Source organism: Serpula lacrymans (genome assembly GCF_000218685.1).
Source record: "Serpula lacrymans var. lacrymans S7.9 unplaced genomic scaffold SERLAscaffold_3, whole genome shotgun sequence".
Taxonomy (NCBI): domain Eukaryota; kingdom Fungi; phylum Basidiomycota; class Agaricomycetes; order Boletales; family Serpulaceae; genus Serpula; species Serpula lacrymans.
This window is the reverse complement of record NW_006763292.1, coordinates 1540653-1556150: the sequence shown is the minus strand read 5'-3', so window position 1 is coordinate 1556150 and position 15498 is coordinate 1540653. Positions and strand designations below refer to the sequence as shown.

Below are 15498 nucleotides of genomic sequence, written 5' to 3'. Positions count from 1 at the left end.
TGAGGATGAGGGTGCTAGACCAGAGGGTAAGATATAATCATTCCTAGAGGAAAATACTTACATGCTGCTAAGATGTTGATCAACTTATTCTGGATGATCAAGTATGTTTCTGAATACTTCTTACATTCATAAAGCTAACAGCCTATATAGCAGCCCAAGTCCAGGCCTGTTGTTATACAGGGGAGGACTAGTTTCCCCAGAAAGTCTTCTACCTCTACCTCTATTTCTACATGTGCAGCTCTCTCTTTACTGCCAAAGATGGGGAAAAGGCGTAGGATCACCCTTGATATATTTCCCAGTCATCTTCTGGATCTTGCTACTGCAGGGCATGCCAGTGCTGTCATGAGACTGCCCACTTCACTTCATCTCTACTACTTCTGGGCACCTTGGACAAGACCCAGCTCAGGGATGCTTTCCTTGCTGAAGAGGTCAATCGCCGTCGTCGTGCTGAAGTCGATTCTGCCTTGCATTCTTCGTCTACCACTGCCAATAGCACCTGCACCCATCCTAACTGCCATCATTGCAACCAATCCACCACCTCTACTCGCGTTCAGTGTGATTTCTGTGGTTTACTTGGTCATACCCAAGACAAATGCCACAGATACATTGCTAGTCGCCAACAGGCAGTGGAGGGTGCTAAGAATCGCTACAAGCGTGGCAATAAGGCTCAGGCAGGCTCCAGCAACTCTCAGAATACCTCTCAGCAGCCCAAATCTTCGCCCAACAATGCCAATTCATCTACTGTGGTCACTGAATCAGCTGGGAATGCAAGTCTTCGTTCCATTCATCCCTCTGATCCTCATTGCCTTCTCCAACTTGATGCTGACATTGATTGGAATGCAGACACAGGCGCCACTTCTCATATGACACCTCATCGTCATTGGATGCACCACTATACCCCATATTGTGTGCCAATCAAGCTGGCTGATCACACTGTTGTCTATTCAGCTGGTGTTGGTACTGTGGTGTTTAATCCTGTGATGAATGGCAAAGTGGCTAGGGCTGTGGAATTCTCTAGAGTGCTCCATGTACCAGATCTTTGAAATAATCTCCTCTCAGTCTTGTATTTAACTCGTCAAAGTGGTTTCAATGTCACTATTTCGTCTCATTCCATGTCCTTTATGTGTGACAACACTCTCTTGTTCACTGCAACTATCAATGACAACAATGCAGCATTCCTTGATGGATCTACTGCTGCTTGTGTTGAATTGGGACATTTTACTGCGACTATACCACTTGATTTGATGCTCTGGCATCGCAGATTGGCTCACCACCATCATGCTGATGTCAAGAGACTGATACAGAGAGATCTGGTCACTGGGCTTACACTGGAATCCAAGGCTGCTCCTGATCCTGTCTGTGAACCGTGCTTGTCTGGCAAGATGCATGCCAATCCATTCCCCTCATCTGATACTTGCTCTGCTCATCCTTTGGACCTCATCCATTCTGATGTACACCAAGTCTCTTCCCCCACATTCTCTGGTTATCGCTACTGGGTCACCTTCATTGACGATCACAGTCGATTCCGTGTTGTTGTGCCTCTCAAGGCCAAGTCAGATGTCTTTGATGCTTTCAAGAGATTCAAGGCTTATGCTGAGACTCAATTGGAGCGTAAAATCAAGGCTCTGCACGATGACAAAGGGGGAGAGTACATGTCCAAGGAATTTGAGCAATTCACAGATGACCATGGGATTGTCAGACAGCATACCACCAGGAATCGTCCTCAGCAGAATGGTGTGGCAGAGCGAGCAAACAGACTTCTGACTGAGCGTATCACTGCCATGTTATCAGAGTCTGCATTGCCTAACAGCTTCTGGGGTGAATGTCTGTCCGCTTTGGTGCATGTCTGGAACAGGTGTCCCACTGATGCAGTGGCCCATGCCACTCCATTTGAGTTGTGGTATGGACGCAAGCCTGACATGTCTCACCTTCGCGTTTGGGGCTGCACTGCCTATGTGCATGTGCAAAAGGACAAAAGAGGCGTCTTTGGCTCTCATATGGAGAAATGTGTGTTCATTGGTTACCCCAAGGGGTACAAGGGATGGAAATTCTACAATCCTACCACCAAGTGCACTGTTATCTCTGACAGAGCTGATTTTGATGAGCGCTACTTCCCTGGCTTGAAGAGGCCTTCTAACAATGTCCCGCCTCCACCTCCCACTCCACCTTCACTATCCATGCCATTGGGCCTGATTGAGGATGTCCCTGCACCAGGTCCAGGGGGAGATATGGGCCCACCAGCTGCACTTCAGCAGCCTCAGCCATTGCCTGACAATGGGCCTCATTTGGACCTTGATGCAAAACCACCTGTGAATCAACCTCCTGAGCTTCCAAATCACCCTCCTCATCGCTCACCTTCTCCTGACTTGCCTATTGCACTGAGACGCCCTGTAAGGGCTAGGAGACCACCTAGACCATGGTGGCTTCAACACAGACAACCTACTCCTGCCATTGAGAGTGATGACAGTGATTCTGAGGCAGTTGATGATGAAGTGGCACACTTTGGAGACTCTGCTGAGCCTAGGTCATTTGCAGATGCAATGAAGCGTCCTGATGCAGATAAATGGAGAAAGGCAGCCATGGAAGAGCTTCAAGCTCATGAGCATAATAGTACTTGGTCACTAGTGGAACTACCTCCTGGAGTCAAGGCTATTGGTGGCAAGTGGGTCTTCAAGATCAAGCGCAACTCAGATGGCAGTGTTGAGCGCTACAAGGCCAGATATGTGGCCAAAGGTTATAACCAGCGCCCTGGCTTTGATTTCCTCGAAATATATGCACCTACTGTCCGCATATCATCCATCAGAGTTGTCCTTGCCATTGCAGCCATCCACAACCTCCATTTGTGCTCCATTGACATTTCCCATGCATTCCTGAATGGAGTCATGGATGTCAAGGTCTACATGCATCAGCCAGAGGGATTCCATCAGGGTCCTTGCAATCTTGTTTGCCAGTTGGACAAGGCCATCTATGGGACAAAGCAGGGAGGCAGAATGTGGAACCAGAAGATGCTCACTGTGCTTGAAAAACTCGGATTCAAGCGTACTTATTCAGACTCTGCCCTCTATGTCTTTAACAGAGCTGATTGCGCATTATCCTGCCTGTCTTTGTTGATGACATGACACTGGCATCCACTTTTACTTCTGCACTTGACCAAGCTGTCAAGGACCTCTCCCTGCACTTTAAGCTTCGTGATCTTGGCCCTACTTCTTACCTACTTGGCATTTCCATCACTAGAGATTTAAGTAATTGCACCATCTCCCTCTCCCAACATCAGTACACTCTGGACATTTTGGAGCGCTTTGGCATGAAGGACTGCAAGCCTGTGTCCACTCCCATGGATCCTGGTTTGCGCCTCACCAAGGACATGTCTCCCAAAACATCCAGTGATGCTGCTTTGATGAAGGACATTCCCTACCTTGCTGCTGTTGGTGCTCTGATGTATCTGGCCACTACAACTCGTCCTGACATTGCCTACACTGTTGGAGTCCTTGCCAGATATAACTCTAATCCTGGTCTTACTCACTGGAGCGCTGTCAAGCACTTGTTCCGCTACTTGCAAGGCACCCTTGATCATTCCCTTGTCCTTGGTCCTGATCCCAATTCCACTGAACTCTTCACCACTTTCTCTGATGCTGATCATGGTGGTGACAAGGACTCTGGTTGTTCTACTGGTGCCTATATTGTCAAGATGGGATCTGGTCCTGTCTCCTGGAGCTCCAAGCTTCAGAACATTGTTGCTCTGTCCACCACTGAAGCAGAATACATTGCTGCTGTTGAGGCTGGCAAAGAGATTTGCTGGATGCGAAATTTGTTGAAGGAAATGGGCTATCCTATCACCTCTCCTTCCACTCTTCATATTGACAACCAATCTGCCATCTCTGTATCCAAGAACCCTGAGCACCATGGTCGGATTAAACACCTTGATCTGCGATGGCATTGGTTGAGAGATGTTGTTGACTCTGGGCAGATTGCTCCTACCTTTGTTCCCACTGCTGAAATGCCTGCAAACTTGTTGACCAAGGCTCTTGCCAAGCCTAAAGTGGAAGTGTTCAGGAAGATGATGGGACTTATTAGATCAGGGGGGAGCTGATGCTTGGGAGGTGCAGCATCAGGGGGGAGTGTTAGTTTTGGTGATTCTGCACCTTTGTGCTACCTATATATTTTCATTCCTTTCTCTATCTATTCTTCTATCATTCACTATTGATTGTGTTCTCTATTATTTTGCCTTTGTGGCTGCTTTGTTTACCTTTGTTTACAAAACTTCGGACAGTACTGCAGAGTCCAATGCTTCCTATTCTCTAGTTACTCACATTGGACTCTAGGTACTGTATACCTGTCATACTCTCTAATAATAAAGTTACTCACATTGGACTCTAGTTCCAGTCCCTGATTGCTCTCAGCAAGTGGCTAGACACTTCCTTCAAGCTTTGTTATTAATATATTGATGCTACTATACGAGTCTGTTGGAACTATAGTCAACTATAAGAGTACTATAAGAGCACATTATTCCTGAATAGATGCTGGGGTTTCTATTACAACTATGATCCCTATGACATCTATTTTTGCAAATATAGTACTATAACAGCCTATATAGCCAAAGTGTTTTTCCTGATGAATTGGTATCAGTGGTGTACGTGAGGACACCTCACCACAGCTGCATGTGGTTTGGCAATTGGGAACTATCAAAACTGGGATGAGGGAGTTAATGTGAAGATTTGAGGTGATAGTAAGGAACAGGGTGATAGTAGAACCATTGGTGGTATATATGACAGTATACTGGTATGATGACATCAGGAAAAACCATTTTGCTATATAGCCAAGCATGTTTCTATGGCTTCTATGACAACTAATGTATTACTATAATAATCAAGTTTTTTCTATAATAAATAGCATAGCTGCTATAGTAGCTATAATAGCTTGTTTCTATCTTTGGGAATTTCATTCTGATTATGATGAAAACACCATTATTACTCACTAACTGGTTTGGCATGTGTGTCAGCCTGATTATTTATGTAATGGAAGTCTATTACATATGTTCCAAATATTGTCTATACATTTCAGCAACCAGGCATTGCTATAATAGATGGTATATGTGCTATAATAGCTTGTTAATTTCTATGAGACATTTGGTGCTGATGAGAATGCCCCTATTACTCATACAATGGTTTGGTATGCAGGTAATTTAGTCTAATGGTTTTATTCAAAAAATCTATGAAAAATATTCAATTGTACAGGTACTAGAGAACACTATTGATATTGCATCAAAGTTGAAGTGTCTTGCTTGATGCACAAGAATGAATTTAAGCGGAGTTTGAATATGTGGCACCAAAGCAAATTTTCCAGCAGTGCCATATCTTTTTCAGAGTCAGCTCTTGAAACATACGTGGCACTAGTGTGATGTTACATATTACATCAAAATAGTACACCATTGCACTTCAGAGTCCTGCACATCCTTCTTTCCTTTTAAGTTGCAATAACATTGAGCTAATAGCATACTTATTAGGTATGCTGTTAGCTCTAGGTATAGTTTTTTCTAATAACTATCTTATAAGGTACTGAAATTAACTCTGCTCTATTTGCAGTGGCCACTGGCACCAATGCCATATCAATACCCAACATATTCCACTACTACATCATCAGCTGGTAGTAGCAGCATACACTATTGCTTCAATTATGACTAAGGTATGTTATGTCTACTCCAAAGTGTGTTTGACCACCTTATCTTTTTCTGAATAGGTGTGAATAGGTTAACAAGCCAAAGTATGTTCCTCCATTTATATCTATACCTATACTTATAATCACTTACCAGATGAGGCTTGCACTATTCATCAAGGCTTATAAAGAAAACTTATCAAGTTATTTGTGAAATTCTGTGAGTATTATCAAAGTGTATTCATACAATAATATTGAATGTCGTCCATAGTGAATAAGTATCTTAAGACCAAACAAGAAGTTGAGAGAATTTTCTAGTTTGTGGGGGTTCACTTCATTACAGTAGTTTACTCTATGCATGTCATACAACAGTATTAGGAATAAATTCTGACAGTTTGCTATATGCTATAGTAAAAGTAAAGTATAATTAATTTGAAACAAGAATCCAGAATTATGATATCTCTTATACTCTATGAAAGCAGCCATAGTAAAGGCAACAATGTATAACACAAATGTGCAACTATAGCAGGCATAGCAAATGGCTCAAAATAGTGCTGCTATATAGAGCTATATAATACGGACATGTCTAGGAATAGACATATCTAATTTTACAAGGGGAAGTCCAACTTGCTCCGCCCAGACCTGATCAATGAAGATGCCATTAGCGCTTCAATCAAGCAGTGCACTGGTTGGGTGTACTATGCCCTGGGCAAGATCTTCCACAACAAGTTCTAAATGTTTTTCTTTTTGCAATAAATATATGTGCATCAACACACACCTTGGGATTATGGTGGAAAGTTGGTCCAAAGAAGAATTAGGAAAATCAAAAAAAACATGTTTTTCTACTTCCATATTTTATATGTTTTTATTTTTTATTTTGCCAGAATCAAGCACCCTTGTGTTTGCCTTGCCAGGGCCACACTCTAAGGGAGACGCTGGTGCAGCAGTGGTGTTACAATTGACATACCAGCACCTATTTACGCTTCACTTTTTGTACTTTTACTTTTCATTTTCCAAGTCACATGACTGATCATGTGACCATTCACTTTACTTTACATTTTCGGACTTTTCATAAGTCACATGACCAATCATGTGACACATCACCTGACCAGTGTCTAGGCTCACCATGTGACTGGTCACATGCTAGACATCGGACTTTAAACTTTATTTACAACTGTACTGTACCTCATGTATTTTAGTATATATACAGGAGCAATACATAGGGAAGGACTCAGCAAGTCCTCCTGTTGTCTACCAACAACTAACTTGTTGAATTCTAATGGGTAACCACTCCCACCTCTTCCTCTTCTTTTGAGTGTTGTTTTCATTGTGCTCTAGTGCCCCAAGACTGTGTCTTGTTGGTGTTGTCACAGGTGGTATTATAAATATTACAGTCACAATTTTCCATACAAGTACATACTTCAGATAATAAATTGAGAAATCTATTTACAAATTGGGGAGCCACCCCCTTCTTTCCATTATTGCTTGTGCAACAATCCGGTGCAGGGGCCACTTTGTTGTGGTTTACTTTATAGTTATAGTTATGAGGAGTGAAGTCACCCAAGTGACCTAAGCTCTGAACTCTTTTCCCTGAGCTTTCATTTCAGTAACCTGCTGATCATAGAAGAAGGCCCTGATTTTGTCATACAAACAACTGGCAAGAGTATTAAGCCAATTGTCCGGTTTCTCCGTTCCTAATTGGCGCACCTGGCACTCTTGGTTATTTTTTTGTTGGGCGGCCTATGCCCCACTTCTGCAATCTTGGGACATGTGTCCCTCCTGGCCACAGTTGTAGCAGTTGCCCTTGAATCTGCACATTTCTCTGTGTTGGACTGCACCAATATCCATAGGAGCACCCTGCCCTGGCTGTAGCCCAAACAGCTTGAACCCGTGAGAGTGATTTTGAGTTTGGTTTGATGACCCAGGGCGCCTCTGGGAATAGTTATTTTTGGTGGAGGACCTGCCACCAAATTGCATAGTGTAGAGCTCTATGACCCTACCAATTTTTGGAACCTCCTCAGCAGCTGCTAAAAGGTTCTCACTCCGCATTCCTAAACCCCCTTGGATGGAGAGGCCAGGAACCGGGTAACAAAGTCATCCGTTCTCAAGTTTCCTTGTTTGAAGGTACAGATTTGCTGACGTGCCCAGTCATGCTCAGCTTGAGGTTTGAAATATTGGAATTGTCAAGGTCAAAGCCTGGGCCTTGTCAGACAACATTGTGCAATTGAGTGTTGATATCCAAGGGCTGGTAGAGGTTTGAAATATTTTTTGATCTCTACTTTGAGATCATCCCAGGTAGGCCAGTGACCAGCGGTGTAGCATTCCCGGAGTCTAACTTGGGCGTATTGACCCACTACAGGTCCTTTGAGTCTTGACAACACAGCTGTCACTATTTCAAACTCATCAGCAAATACATCACAGTCCACCTTGATCCAAATTTGGAGCTTGATACACCATTCAGCAAATCAAGCCCGGGGTCAGCAATAATTTCGACTTTTTTATTGAATTTCTGCTCAACTGCTTCAGGGGGGTTTGCTTGAAGCTCAGTGAGCTGCGTGGTCAATGCCAAAACCTGTGCACACATGTTGTGCAACAGAGTGTTGATGTCGGGTTGGTTTTGCGATGACATGTCAACTTGTTCTCTTTGTAAAGTAAAAAAAAGGTAACTGGGGGTACCTGCTTGCTATCTGCGGATCAACCTCTTCCCAGCTGAGTATTGGATCTCAACCTCCGACTACCCACACCATAGTATTTGAAATTGTATATAAAAGGTATTTCATAATAAACCCTGGTCCAAACAGTTGTCAGGGGGTGGTCCGCTTGCTAAGCTATCAACCCTTCTCCAGACTGACGGAAGCAAGTGCCCGGCCTTGTCAGAGGAAAGAGAAAGCAAAGTTTTTGTATTTAAATTCTAATCAACAATAGTTTCACACTATTGCTGAGCTAAAGTACTCCCCTTAACACTGGGGGCCATGTATAGTTTAATTGTCCCTTCTCCCTGAGTACTACAGGACCGTAGCCAGGAGTGCACCCTTCTGCTATATGGGATATTCCAAAACAATAACCCCTTAACCCTGGGGACCGGGTTTGCACAAAGTGCAAGAAAGTAGTAAAGAGCGAGTCTTAATGTTACAACCAAGAGTTTGGTCTGTATACTCTGGCGCACAACTGAGACAAAGCTATAAAGAAGTGAGGGGAGTGGTTACCCTTTGGATGGGACTGAGTTTGTTGTGGGTAAACAACAGGAGGACTTGCTGAGGAGTCTCCTTGATCTATTGGGGTATATATACTACTACAGGTTTGTTTGTACATGTGCACTGTACAGTTGATGGAGGCAGTGGCTGATGATGTCATGGGGCACAGCCTGTGTAACCAGCTCCACTGCATGAGAGATTTGTAGCTAAAATAAGGAAAAGGCAGTGCAGCACGAGAAGGTGGAGTTCGAACAAAATGGAAAGTTAGCACAGTGTGTAAAAACTACAGAAGAAAGTTAAAGAGGAGAATAAAATTTAAAGGTTCAAAAATTGTGTATCGTAACATCTGCCCTGGTCAACCTCTTGCAAATGTGAAATAAAGCCTCATCGTTGATATAATTAGTGTTATAGTATAGTATCTTAAGTAGCACCATTATAATGTTTAGACATGTTAATCAATCAATTTTACTGCTTGTGTCTAATCAACCCATGGTGACAGTGTGCCAAAGTAGAATTTGATATTGTCACATCAAAAAGCTACTGCAGGTGCTTTGTATGAAGAATCATTTCTCAAACGGTTTGCTGACTACAGCATTTTGCAAAAACATCAAACCTGCGGCTGACAAGAATTTAAAAAAGTGTTTACTACATGTTCACCAAATTGAAGTTATGGATGCAGTTTGGACTATGAAGATGGTTAACTTGTCTGAGTACATCATCAATGTCCTGGAGATCTGAAATATGATCATCAATGATTGTTCACATTGCAAACAGCCAATACAATGTGTAACTAAATGTACAACCGCCTGAAGGCATTAACAACATATTATGAAGTTACAAATTAATAATCAAAATTAATAACAAGAAATTGATTGATAGGCTCACCTGGACCATGCTAGCGCTCCAAAATAGTGTCAATCTCTGCTAAGCCTGCCCCCAAGCCGGTCAATTATAAACACCACACTTGTCTTGACCCTGTTATTGAGAATTTTGAGCTGGGTTCCACTTGAATTCAGCCGAATGTTGGAAGACAATCATGCAGCCAGTAAGCTTGAGAGTAGTACCAGCTTTTATGGATTATATTTTGTTCGCCAGATGAGTCAGTCAAGGCAAGGAAGTAGTTTTGATCAAGCGCACTTGACCAATCACTGTCAGATATATAACTCTGTTATTGATTATCTTGCATTGCCAATATTAGCCAGTGTACCCCAATTGTCTCCAAACTTGAGCGCTAAGTGCTTCAGGGCCTTCAAACTGAACATAAATATATATTTATTAGCACTGGGGGCAAAATCCCATGATTTTTATTAAACAAAAGAAAAAAAAAGACTTTGTTCCTTAGCCTGTTTCTCTACATAACAATGGAGAAATTTTACCCACTATTTTTTCAATATTTTCTCATGAGATATTAGGGTAAACATCCATAATATACTATCACAAAATACTTTTCCACTCAGTGTAGATACAATACTGATTACCAATGTTTTGCAAAAATTACATTTTGTATATTTTCCCCAATATTTTTTAAGAAAACATTGAAAAAATATTGAACCCCAATGTTATTTAAAGAAAGATGCTAAAAAACAATGTCTCTATTTTTCAAGTGTTTTTCACATATTTTAGGATTTTGCCCCCAGTGTAGTATACGCAAGATGACCTTGGGCCAATAAAGCACTTGCAAAATATTAACTCTTAGTCCTACAGTAAGTTGCGCAATTTTCTGGTTCTAAGCCCAGTAATAAACACCCGGAATCTCAGTGGATATCCCCACCCATTAGTGGTGCTTGTAACCCATCAAATGTGGTGAATACCACTGTGATATACATTAATAAACAACATTGAAGTCCTGGGTTATTTCACCTGGTATATTGACCTGAATGCCATAAAAATAAAGCTACTTTCACTATCAAAATATGGTGAAAATCATACTCATTCAAGAAGGAAAATAACCTAAAATGGTATTTGTATTCACACAGTAACACCCACTTCTAAAACTAGGTGAATCCAGACATGAGGCATCTTTAAACAGTTGAGCAAGTATTTACACAGGTTATTTTCACCTGTTATTGGGCCCATAGTGGTAGTACTTCTCCAAAATACACACCAGGGAGGGTCCAGATAGCCCTCTCAAAACCCCCACTGAATTATAGGCTACATACTATGAGTCCAATACATGAACCATCTAATGGCCATATACTGAAGTCTGCAGGTGTAGGGTCAACCGTACATTCTCACTAGCACAATGTGTTGGTATATATAAATAGTGTGGAAAAGCATGGATACATGGTAATGGACTTTATATGCTTTTATTCCTCCTATCATGGCTTGGCATGTTGTTCCACTATGTTTTTCCCTCTCCCATATTATACCATGTCTACATATCTCATTGTCACTATATTGTTTGTCTAGGTGAAATTTTATCTCTGTCATTCCAAAAGTTGAAAAATTGTGATTTGAGTCTCTGACAAAAAGACATTGTTCTATGTTTTGCAAATAATGCACTCCAACTGGCATGACATGTATATGTCAGCCAGGGTGAGCCTTCTAAGAAGAGGGATTCAAGACTCTATACTATAATGAAGGGAGGTCTATTGTCATATCCATGCCACTGGCTAGTAAACCAGAATCTCTGAACAATCAGAAAACCCCAAGTCCAAATTCCTGAATCTTTGCTCTTCCAGGAATTATGCTCCTCATTTTCTGCTGCTTGGCATGGCCCTGTACCTTGCTCCCATACGGTACTCTGGATACCTACTCTTATTCTCCTGTCCAGCTTTCAGTCTGCCATATATTTCCTCTACATGTTCTTATGTTTTGTTATGAACTCTGTAGTTAAACATTTAGCTTCTGCTTTACCTTGGTGTCCTTAGCTTGTTGAAGCCGCTTTATTGGACTATTACTTGACTTACCCTGTGTCCAATGTTCCCAGGTTCCTCATCTATCTCCTTATGCCCATGTTTGGTGGGACTCTGCATCACCCTTGTCACCATCCTGGGTAGTGCCCTTGCCTTGTCAGGGAAGGTGGATTTCAAACTGTTTTGTATTGCAGTGGTCTTGTCTCTGCAGAATGGGAGGACAGTTTTGCCCACCATGGCAAACTCAATGTATGACCATATCAGGTTGATGTCCTTGTCAGCAAATTGGGTTGTATGAAGGTCCCAGAGCAACATTCCTACTGCCAAACATATCAGGGCTATAGCAGTATGGCCTCTGATACCCTGGCCAATAAGGCTACATATGGAGCCACCTCAAGAGGTTTTGGGTTCCATTGCCTTGGTGAATCTCCAATAGAATCATGCTGTGGGCATAGCCCCATGAGAAGCCCATGACGGCCAGTAGTCTAAGTAATCCTCTGGCTGGCTACTCCTCTGGGAGCCGGGCCTGGGCTTGTCTTTTGGCAGTTGGTACACTGCATCCACCAACTTCAGGTATTCCTCCTCTGTATATAGCCTGGCGAGGAACTTCCTCTGTAACAACCAAAGTTTGTATGCTTTGGTGCGCGTCAAAGACAAGCAAAGAGGGGTGAATGGAGGAGAGGATAATCTCCCTTGGGTAGGACTGAGTTTGTTATGGGTAAATAACAGGAGGACTCGCTGAAGAGTCTCCTTGATCTATTAGGGTATTTATACTACTACAGACTATTTGTACATATATACTATACAGTTGATGAAGGCAGTGGCTAATGATTTCATAGGGCACAGCCCATGTGACCAGCTCCACTGCATGAGAGATTTGTAGTTAAGGATAAAGAAAATGCAGTGCAGTGTGCGAAAGAGGAGTTTGAACAAAATGGAAAGTGCAGCATAGTACAGTGTGTGAAAACTATGAAAAAAAGTAAAAGTGGAGAATGAAGTTTAAAGGTCCAAAAATTGTGTATTATAACATCCTCTGGGACCTGTGTGTAATAGAAGTATGCTGGGGACTGTTGTTGTCTGCTTGTTCTACAGCTATAGATTGCTGCCCCAAGATAGAAGGAGCCAGGACGGGGTTGTGAATTGGTTTGGAGGGCCCGGGCCTGGTTGTTGATTCCTGGAAGGCTACATTTTGTTGCATTGCAGCTGGTTTGGAGGGCATGGGCTGGTTTTGAATCTCAGCACTACTTTCATCCTCACTTAGGATTTTATCAAGCCTCTAAATCTTCTCTTGTTCCATATTGATGGATTTGCTTCTTGGTGCAACCATCCTCACTCTGGGAAGGGCTCTCCTCATTTCTGCCTTTTTTTTACTCTTCCCTTTATTGGCTACTGGGTGCAGACTAGATTTGAACCTAAAGGTAACTTTGGCATCAAAAAGTCCCACTGAGCACCCGGACTCCAGGGTGAAGGAGATTTGGTTATTGTTTGGGAATATCCCGCATAGCAAATAGGTGTGCTCCTAGCGACAGCCTTGTAGTGCTTTGGGAGAAGAAACAAAACCTTTGATACGCGGCCCCCAGCGTTAAGGGGAGTACTATAGCTCAGCAGTTGGCGTGGAACCTCTGTTGATTAGATTTAAAAAATACAAATTTTCCTCTTCAAATACTTCTGACCAGGCTGGGCACTTGCCTCCGCCAGTGTGGAGAAGGGTTGACAGCTTAACAAGCGGACCACCCCCTGACAACCGTTCGGACCGGGGTTTATTACAAATACTTTTTATATAAATTTCAAATACTATAGTGTAGGTAGTTGGAGATTGAGATCCAATACTCAGCTGGGAAGAGGTTGATCCGCAGATAGCAAGTGGGGACCCCCAGTTACCTTTTTTTTTACATTACCAAAGAGAACAAGTCAACATGTTGTCGCAACCGGATATGAACAGTCTGCTGCACAACATGCGTGCACAGATTCAGGCGTTGACGAATCAGCTCGCCAAGATTCAGGCTACCCCAGCAGCGGAATTTACGGTTGAGCAAAAGTTCAACAAGAAAGTCAAGATCGTCGCTGACCCCGGCACTTTCGAAGGAGATAGGGCGCAATTTGCCGAATGGTGGATCAAGCTCCAGATTTGGATCAAAGCAAACTGGGATGCGTTCGCTGATGATTTTGAAATAGCGACGGCTGTGCTGTCAAGACTAAAAGGACCTGTGGCGGGTCGATACACCCAAGTAAGAATGCAGGAGTGCCACACCGCGAGAGTGTGGCCTACCTGGGATGATCTCAAAGTCGAGATCAAAAAATATTTCAAACTGCAAGCTGAGCGTGACTGGGCGCGTCAGCAAATCTGGTCCTTCAAACAAGGCAACATGAGGACGGATGATTTTGTAACCCGGTTCCTGGCCCTCTCCATCCAAGGGGGACTAGGGAATGAACATGCAGTGGATATTGGCGCGGTCCAGGGCGGACAGATGCGTACATTCAAGGGGAACTGCTACAATTGCGGTCAAGGGGGACACATGTCCCGAGATTGCAGAAACAAGGTGTAGGCCGCCCAACAAAAAAATAATCAAGGGCACCAGGCGTGCCAACTAGAAACAGAGAAACTGGACGATTGGCTCCAGACTCTGGCTGGTTGTTCTTACGACAAGATCCGGGTCTTCTTCTACGATCAGCAGGCCGCTGAGATGAAGGCTCAGGGAAAAAAGTTTGGAGCTTAGGCCACTTGGGTGCCTTTGCTCCTCGGAACAATGAAGTAAACCACAACAAAATGGCCCCTGCTTCGGGGTGTTGAACGAGCAATAATGGAAAGAAGGGGAATGGCTCCCCAATTTGTAAATAGATTTCAAAATTTATCAGAAATATGTACTTGTATGAAGCATTGTAACTGTAATATTTATGATACTACCGCTGCACCAGCGTCTCCCTTGGAGCGTGGCCCCGGTGAGACAAACAATAGGGTGCTTGATTCTGGTAAAAATAAAATAGAAAAACATGTAACTTTCAATACTTTTTCTTTTTTGTTGGAGCCACCCTTTCCCGAAATCCCAAGGCATGTGTTGATGCGCACGTACTTATTCCAAAAGGAGATCCGTTTAGACGTTGGTGTGGAAAACCTTGCCCGGGGCATAGTACACCCAACCAGTGCACTGCTTGATTCAGGCGCTAACCGAATCTTCATAGATCAGGTCTGGGAACTCCCCCTTGTAAAATTAGATGTATCTATTCCCGTCTATAACATTGACGGTATGCTTAACACAGGTGGCTGTATCACACACAAATGTTCCTTTGTTGTCGAGTACCAAGGACACAGAGAATGAGTCACCGCCAAAGCTACCCAACTAGGGAAGATTAATTTAATCTTCGGCTGGACCTGGCTATTCAAACACAATCCTGAGATTAACTGGCAAACAGGGGTTGTCACATTGTCACATTGCCCTCAGGAGTGTGTGAACTTGGGTAAACCGAATCACATCCGTCACAATGAGCATCTTGAAAAGATAAACCCTGGTCACATTTATGAGCTCAGATCTCTAGAAAAGATTGACAATGACAATGACGAGGTAAAACCTGAGGAAGAGATTAAGAGGCTGGTACCTCCCGGGTACCATGACTTCTGGAAAGTCTTTTCTAAACATAAATCAGAGCGCTTCCCAGAGGCTAAGCCTTGGGACCATGCTATAGATTTGAAGGACACCTTCAAACTGAGAAAAGGACACATGATACCACTCTCTGCTCCAGAAAGAGATGAGGTGTCAAGTTTCATAGACGAACAGCTTAGGAAGGGTTACATCAGACCT

The 15498-nt window shown here is 43.1% G+C and overlaps 5 protein-coding genes across 5 annotated transcripts; 4 read left to right on the top strand and 1 right to left on the bottom strand.

Annotated features, from left to right (window-relative positions):
* Positions 1-524: 524 nt before the first annotated feature.
* SERLADRAFT_346394 (uncharacterized protein) lies at positions 525-1043 on the top strand (the record flags this gene model as incomplete). Its single annotated transcript, XM_007314535.1, has 1 exon — positions 525-1043. A coding segment is annotated over one exon (519 nt), but the record flags the coding sequence as incomplete, so codon positions are not given.
* Positions 1044-1058: 15 nt separating this feature from the next.
* SERLADRAFT_338912 (uncharacterized protein) lies at positions 1059-1514 on the top strand (the record flags this gene model as incomplete). The annotated part of the gene is made up of 1 exon (XM_007314534.1): positions 1059-1514. A coding segment is annotated over one exon (456 nt), but the record flags the coding sequence as incomplete, so codon positions are not given.
* A 5707-nt stretch (positions 1515-7221) lies between these two features.
* Positions 7222-7629, bottom strand: SERLADRAFT_434312 (uncharacterized protein; the record flags this gene model as incomplete). The annotated part of the gene is made up of 2 exons (XM_007314533.1): positions 7222-7346; positions 7404-7629. 2 exons carry the CDS (start codon positions 7627-7629, stop codon positions 7222-7224), a joined length of 351 nt encoding a protein of 116 aa, XP_007314595.1.
* A 5988-nt stretch (positions 7630-13617) lies between these two features.
* SERLADRAFT_434311 (uncharacterized protein) lies at positions 13618-14418 on the top strand (the record flags this gene model as incomplete). The annotated part of the gene is made up of 2 exons (XM_007314532.1): positions 13618-14241; positions 14281-14418. 2 exons carry the CDS (start codon positions 13618-13620, stop codon positions 14416-14418), a joined length of 762 nt encoding a protein of 253 aa, XP_007314594.1.
* Positions 14419-14760: 342 nt separating this feature from the next.
* Positions 14761-15018, top strand: SERLADRAFT_346310 (uncharacterized protein; the record flags this gene model as incomplete). The annotated part of the gene is made up of 1 exon (XM_007314531.1): positions 14761-15018. One exon carries the CDS (start codon positions 14761-14763, stop codon positions 15016-15018), a length of 258 nt encoding a protein of 85 aa, XP_007314593.1.
* Positions 15019-15498: the final 480 nt, after the last annotated feature.